Source organism: Sabethes cyaneus, chromosome 3 (assembly GCF_943734655.1).
Source record: "Sabethes cyaneus chromosome 3, idSabCyanKW18_F2, whole genome shotgun sequence".
Taxonomy (NCBI): domain Eukaryota; kingdom Metazoa; phylum Arthropoda; class Insecta; order Diptera; family Culicidae; genus Sabethes; species Sabethes cyaneus.
The window spans coordinates 116,124,577-116,131,928 of NC_071355.1; the positions used below are offsets into that span (position 1 = coordinate 116,124,577).

The following is a 7,352-nucleotide window of genomic DNA, read 5'->3' on the forward strand; positions in this document are numbered from 1 at the left end:
GAATACGCCTGCTTGCCGTTTCATTAGAAGTGTTGTGAAAAGATGTGCTGTTGATAAAATAGGATTGAATTGGTAAAATCCTTTCAACGTGGGAAACCATGGATAATAAAAACAATCTTGAATTTCAGTAAGGTAGCAGGAAAGCAATAGTTTGTGTTCTTGATTTTGTTAAATTGTTTTCAAATGCACAATCTTTTGAGAATTGAACGTATGCAATGTTACTACTTTGATAAATGTTACATACAACGCATGTAGCATGTATATATGTTGAATATAGCATGTATACATGAAGAATCGAATGATTACAAGCATGAATACATGCCACTATCACTACAAAGAGACTTACGTAGTCCTGCGTCACCTATATATGCGGTCGTGTCTTGTACACAACCCCTCTGACTTTTTTGGAAATTTTGGTGGCAGCTGATAGTAGGAAACGGACTGCATCGATTTTGCTCACTGGATTGATTGGACCGGTACCGGAAAAAAACAGCTCTGCGCTTTCAGCGACTGTCTATCTATCGGATTTTAGCAAATTTTAAGGTACGTGAGTTTTTCCTTCTTTTATTTGTGCTTAAATATTGCATTTCATTATATCGATCCGGTGCAGGCATGGCGCTAATGGGAAGCATTGACCCTTACGTCATGGGCACGTCTTTCTCCAATTATGTGGAGCGCCTTGAATATTTTTTTTCCAGCAACAATATTGCAGATGATAAATAAAAGGATAGCTATATGAGTTTTTCCGGTATGCACATATTTGAGGAATTGAAATTGCTATATCCGGGTACAGATTTAAAAACTCTCAGTTATGAAGCAATTACAAAGAAAGTGAAAGAAAGGTTTGACAAAGTTGAGTCGGATACGATTTTGAGGCTTAGATTTCGCAATAGGAAACAAGGCCCGGCGGAATCCGGTGAAAACTTCATTCTGGCGGTAAAGCTCTTAGCAGAGCAATGTGATTTTGGTGCATTTCGTGAGTCGGCAATTAGGGATCAGTTGCTTTTTGGTGTTTTTGATAAGAAACTGCAAAAAAATGCTAGAGATAGACAACTTAAACCTGCGAGTAGCGAAAAGAATGATAAAAAATACAGAGATGGTGGAATCTAGTGCTGATGCTTTGAATGCGGATTATACAGCAAATGTCCTTTCCGTACAAAGCAGGTTAGGAGATAGAGAGCCAAGATACCATACTCGAGATGATAGGAATCGTGTCAGAAGCAAGAGCAGGAATAGGCAGGTCTACCGCCGTAATCATGATAGAGAGCGATCGGAGCGTAGGCAGTCTAGCAGAGGAAGATATGCAAATTTCATTTGTAACTTCTGTAAATTGAAAGGCCATATTCAGAAAAATTGCTATCGTTTGGAAAATCAACAAAATGGCAGGAGTTCGGTGAAGTTTGTCGAAGATACACAAGTTTCTGGTAACGTGCCTGATTATTTTAAGCGACTACGAATCGATTACAACAGCGACACTGATTCACCAGGTGATTATGCATGCTTTATGATTAAATCGGTGAATAAAATTAACGAACCTTGTTTCCTAGAGACTACAATTGAGGATAAAACACTTAGAATGGAGGTTGATAGCGGCTCATCTGTATCCGTTATAAGCAAATTTGACTATGCTAAATATTTAGCACATATTTCGTTAAAAATGACTAAACGGAAGCTTATAATAGTTAACGGATCGACTTTAGAAATATTAGGTAGTATCGTGGTTAGAGTTCTGGTCAATGACAAACAGGCTCAAATGGAGCTCATTGTGCTGAATAGTGAACATCGTTTCATTCCCTTAATGGGAAGGGATTGGCTCGATGTGTTTTGTGAAGGTTGGAGGCAACGTTTCTCCAATGTTTTTTGATTAATTCCCTACAGTTACCAACTCGTGCCGATAAAGCATTAGGTGAAATTAAATACAATTACAAAAACATTTTTGATAAAAACATTTCGTCTCCCATCATTGGTTTTGAAGCTGATTTGCGCGAAGCACGCGAAGATGCTCCCATTTTTAAAAAGGCTTACGAAGTGACGACAGGGCGCACAGTGGGACGGATTCAAAAGAATACGGACATCGATATTTGCGATGAAACTACCAAAGATATCAACTTACTGTCTTCTGCAATGTTTCTTCGATTTATGAGAACTTTATAATAGTATTGTAAAATTTGGGATTAAGGGGATACCACAACAGATAGAAAAAATAACTTTTTAGTTTCAAGCTTACCGTCTTCGATTGGTGAGAAACATTTGTAGGTAATATTGTTTTGAGCAACTTCACTGAAGAAAGAAAGTGGCTATCTCTTAAGGGAAAAAAGTTACGGAGCGAAACTTGCGGGTACCCCCTTATTATTGGTATTTTTCACATAGCTCTTTTATTTCAACTCTTATAAACATGAAATGTTCTGCAAAGTTGTAGACAATACTAATTTGCATATTTTTGTAAAATATGTGGAAACTCTACAATTGCCGGTTTTCAAGTTGTTTAAATTTTCTGCTTTTTTCATTGCAAGCTTTAAGGGGATGTTTCTTGAGTAGTAGCAGAATGTAGCAGCTGACTTATAATTTTTTTGCAACATCCACTCTTTATGTATAAGAGCATGTATAAATGACAATGGGATCTCATGGGCTAAATGAGTAAATTGCATTTAAGTTTTTCAGTTTTGAAGATTTAACCCTCCAACGAGAAAGACCGCCTGCTGACCTAGATCCTTAGAGCAACTTATGAAATTTGTTTTGAACGAACAATATAAAAAGTTTGTTTACAATAGACTTCTTGGCATTTTGGAAACAAGATTACAACATTCTGACCATGCGCTCGAGAGTTTTCATCTTTCAAAACCAAGAATTCATGAGAATTGTAAAAAGATTATTCCGTCATTTTTACTTTTAGAGAAAAGATCATTTAGAACAAATTAATCGACCTCATCATTTTTGTGTGTTGTTCATATGCTTTATTTAAATTTTGTAATACATTTGATTTTTAAAAAATATTTAGATATACCGCTGGAGACATGGGAATCGTGGAAAAAAGTCATTAGCTCGAACGTACGGTTTTTTTTTCGATGTTACCTGTTAGAGAATCAAAGTAAATAATATGTACCTAACAACTTGTCGCCTGTTCGAATCTTGACTGGGAGATGCTGCGATAGAATCGCAGCACTATCCCTACAATTGTCCTGAATTCCTACAACTGGCTGTGAAGTCTGTCGTAATAAAAAACAAAGTGCCAAGTTTCGAAAATAGCATCTAGGCTTTACTTTACTTTCACCCTGGTTATGGCATTCGTGCCTTAATTTGTTTTTATGTTTCTGTATATATAAGACATGTTTAGTAAAAGAAATCAGCTAATTTAAGGTAACATGAGATTTGTACGACTTTAAACGTTCTTTTGTACTGTAAAACTGATAAACTAAAATGCAGTTTACTCATTTGGCCCATGAGATCCCACTGTCATTTATACATGCTCTTATACATAAAGAGTGGATGTTGCAAAAACATTATAAGTCAGCTGCTACATTCTGCTACTACTCAAGATACATCGCCTTAAAGTTTGCAAATAAAAAAGCAAAAAATTTCAACAAATTGAAAACCGGCAATTGTAGAATTTCCAAATATTTTACAAAAATATGCAAATTAGCATTGTCTACAACTTTGCAGAACATTTCATGTTTATAAGAGTTGAAATAAAAGAGCTAAGTAAAAAAACCAATATTAAGGGGGTACCCGCAAGATTCGCTCCGTAACTTTTTTCCCTTAAGAGATAGCCACTTTCTTTCTTCAGTGAAGTTGCTTAATATAATAATATCTACAAATATTTCTTACCAATCGAAGACGTTAAGCTTAAAACTAAAAAGTTATTTTTTCTATCTGTTGTGTTATCCCCTTAATCCCAAATTTTCCAACACCATAAAAAAGTTCTTATAAAGCGAAGAAACTTTGCAGAAGACATTAAGTTGATATCTTTAGTAGTTTCGTCACAAATATCGATGTCCGTATTCTTTTTAATCCGTCCCACTGTGGGGCGCGACGGAGAGAACACGGGAAAAATAGATATTTAAACCAAAAGACCAATCGCGTTATGCTCGAGAAAAGGAACAACTTTTATTACGCTTCGATTCGTCAGCAGAATAAAGAAATATGAATATAAACCAATGTGAATATAATAAACGAGGTGACGCAGTTATATTTGTATCGTTGTATTAGTGTATCAGAGACAAGCCGGTGGTTATTCTATACTCCCACACTCCTCCTGAATTACCACTGGCTAGGCGAACAGCCCAACACGTTTGACGAAATTGCTGTGCAATGACGGTCCCAACGGCTTGGTTAAAGCATCAGCTACCATCTTAGTTGAAGGACAGTACGTTAGCCCGACGATTTTACGTTCACACAGATCTTTGATGAAATGTCCCTTTGTGTCAATATGTTTAACTCTGCCACTTGAACGCTCCGCCTTTGCAAAACATATGCAGCCTTGGTTGTCCTCAAACAAAGTCATTGGTTCATCTTGAGGCTCACCAAGGTCTTTCAGTAATCGCCTGATCCATATCGCTTCCTGGCACGCTAAGGTTAGTGCATTATACTCAGCCTCTAGTGTTGAGAGGGCTACCGAATCCTGTGCCTTACTTATCCAACTGACGGGTCCTCCACCGAAGAAAAATATTATTCCGCTCGTAGATTTTCTGGTTTGTTGGTCACCAGCCCAATCGGAGTCGCAGTATCCGATTAATTTCCACTCCCGATCAGGACCAAACCGTAGCTTTAAAGGCTTGGTAGTATTCAAATATTGTAGAACCCTTTTAGCAGCTGACCAATCACTATGATTCGGGTCGCTCACCTTTCTTCCCAAGAGACCTACACTGATGGACACGTCTGGACGTGCATTTACCGACAAATAAAGTAGGGCTCCTATTAGGCTGCGGTAGCGTGTTGTATATAAAAACTGCTTGCTGTCACTGTTGTTAACGGTATAGCCCGGCGTCATTGGTGTCTTTACTGGAGCCGCATTTTCCATCTCGAATTTGGACACTAACATCTTTATATACGAAGTCAAACGCATGGAAAAGAAACCACCTTCCCGTTCAATCTCGAAACCCAAAAAGAATCGCACTGGTCCGAGGTCAACAATTTCAAATTTGCTTTGCAAACGCTGGTATACGCTGTTTATTTCGTTTTCATCCGACGAACCGATCAATAAATCATCTACATATATTAATATATACAACGGTGCATTGCCAGTGCGTTGAATATACAGGCACGGGTCCGAGTCGCTCTGTCTAAAGTCCGGATTGCAAAGTACGTCGTCTAGAGATCTGTTCCAACACCTTGCTGACTGACGTTGCCGTAAATGCTCCGCTTAAGTTTACATACTGCCTCCTCCTGGCCGCTTACAGCAAACCCAGGTGGCTGACGCATGTAAAGCTCTTCGTCCACGGTGCCATTTAAATAAGCCGTCTTGACATCATACTGCTTAAGAATTAACTGGTTCTTTCCTGCGATAGCCAGCAACGCGTGCAACGTAGTTTGCCTCGTTACCGGAGCAAACACTTCCAGATAGTCGATACCGTATAACTGCGTGTAGCCCTGTGCTACGATGCGAGCTTTGTGTTTCACTACTTTCCCCGTTTCGTCACGTTTCAGTTTAAACACCCATTTAGACCCAATCACTTTCTTACCGATGGGTAAATTCACAAGTTCCCATGTACCGTTAATTTCATGGGCCTTCATCTCGTCTTCCATAGCACTTTTCCACTCTGACAAAACTAATGCTTGTCAGTAATCATTCGGTTCTTCTTCATGACACGTAAGTTCAACAACATAATCATCAAAACGTTTCGGTAGAACTCCGCGGATTTGTCGCCATTGTGGTGATTTTGCGAATAAACGGACATTTTCTCAACTGCGAACTTTGCGTTAATAAAACACGTCTTTACGCGGCACAATCAATCACAAGACTGAGTTGGTTTATTTCTCCCTTTCTTCTTTCCATTTCTGTAACGACTCCGCTCTCTCGGTGCGGAGGGTATACGATCCTATCGCTGCTGCTTCTAATTTTTCACAATACATAATATTTTTCTCTGTTCACCCCGCTCGATCCCTACATCTTCCCCTAACTCTATTCTTAACTGTAAACTTGATAGAGGATCTTATACTAGTATTTTACAAGTTTCCGAACTTCCCTCTATGGTCTCCTAAAAATGAGGTTTCCGTTACTACCTAGGAGTACAGGGGTCGTAGTGGAACTAGTAGTATCACGTTTGCCAACGCTAACTGTCAGTATCATATCTGTTTACAAAAATTAGATCGAAATTATAGTATCTCAAACTTTTAAAAACTACCAATAGCAGCATTCAATAGCTGTTAAGAAAATATAGTAGACGTGTTTAATTCAAGACACTAAGAAATATATATTATATTTTTTCTTTCAAGGAAATAAATACATGGTATGACCCTCTCAGGGACATGTAGTGCCTTTTATTTTCCTCTCGCGGAAATGCATTTATTTACGACCCTCTCAGGGGAATAATACTTTTTATTTTCCTCTTAGGGAAATATATTCTCGTATGACTCTCTCAGGGGAATAATACCTCTTATTTTCCGCTTGGAAAAATGTATTCTTGGTTGACCCTCTCAGGGAATAATATTCTTACTTTCCTCTCTTGGAAATGTATTGTTGTATAACCCTCTCAGGGGAATAATACCCTTTTATTTCCTCTCGGGGAAATGTATTCTTGTATGACCCTCTCAGGGGAATAATACCTCTTACTTTCCTCTCGGGGAAATGTATTCTTGTATGACCCTTTCAGGGGAATAATACTCTTACTTTCCTCTCGAGGAAATGTATTCTTGTATGACCCTCTCAGGGGAATAATACCTCTTACTTTCCTCTCGGGGAAATGTATTCTTGTATGACCCTCTCAGGGGAATAATACTCTTACTTTCCTCTCGGGGAAATGTATTCTTGTATGACCCTCTCAGGGGAATAATACTCTTACTTTCCTCTCGGGGAAATGTATTCTTGTATGACCCTCTCAGGGGAATAATACTCTTACTTTCCTCTCGGGGAAATGTATTCTTGTATGACCCTCTCAGGGGAATAATACCTCTTATTTTCCTCTCGGGGAAATGTATTCTTGTATGACTCTCTCCGGGGAATAATACTCTTACTTTCCTCTCGGGGAAATGTATTCTTATATGACCCTCTCAGGGGAATAATACTCTTACTTTCCTCTCGAGGAAATGTATTCTTGGTTGACCCTCTCAGGGGAATAATACCTCTTATTTTCCTCTCGGGGAAATGTATTCTTGTATGACCCTCTCAGGGGAATAATACTCTTACTTTCCTCTCG

At 38.5% G+C, this 7,352-nt stretch overlaps 1 protein-coding gene across 1 annotated transcript; it reads right to left on the minus strand.

Annotated features, from left to right (window-relative positions):
• Positions 1 to 4,267: 4,267 nt before the first annotated feature.
• LOC128740051 (uncharacterized) lies at positions 4,268 to 5,038 on the minus strand. Its single transcript, XM_053835558.1, has one exon. It carries the CDS (start codon positions 5,036 to 5,038, stop codon positions 4,268 to 4,270), a length of 771 nt encoding a protein of 256 aa, XP_053691533.1.
• Between the last annotated feature and the right edge of the window lie 2,314 nt (positions 5,039 to 7,352).

Bases quoted from the DNA above. Each gene is read 5' to 3' on its own strand.
- LOC128740051 (XM_053835558.1), bottom strand. From the start codon at position 5,038: ATGTTAGTGTCCAAATTCGAGATGGAAAATGCGGCTCCAGTAAAGACA.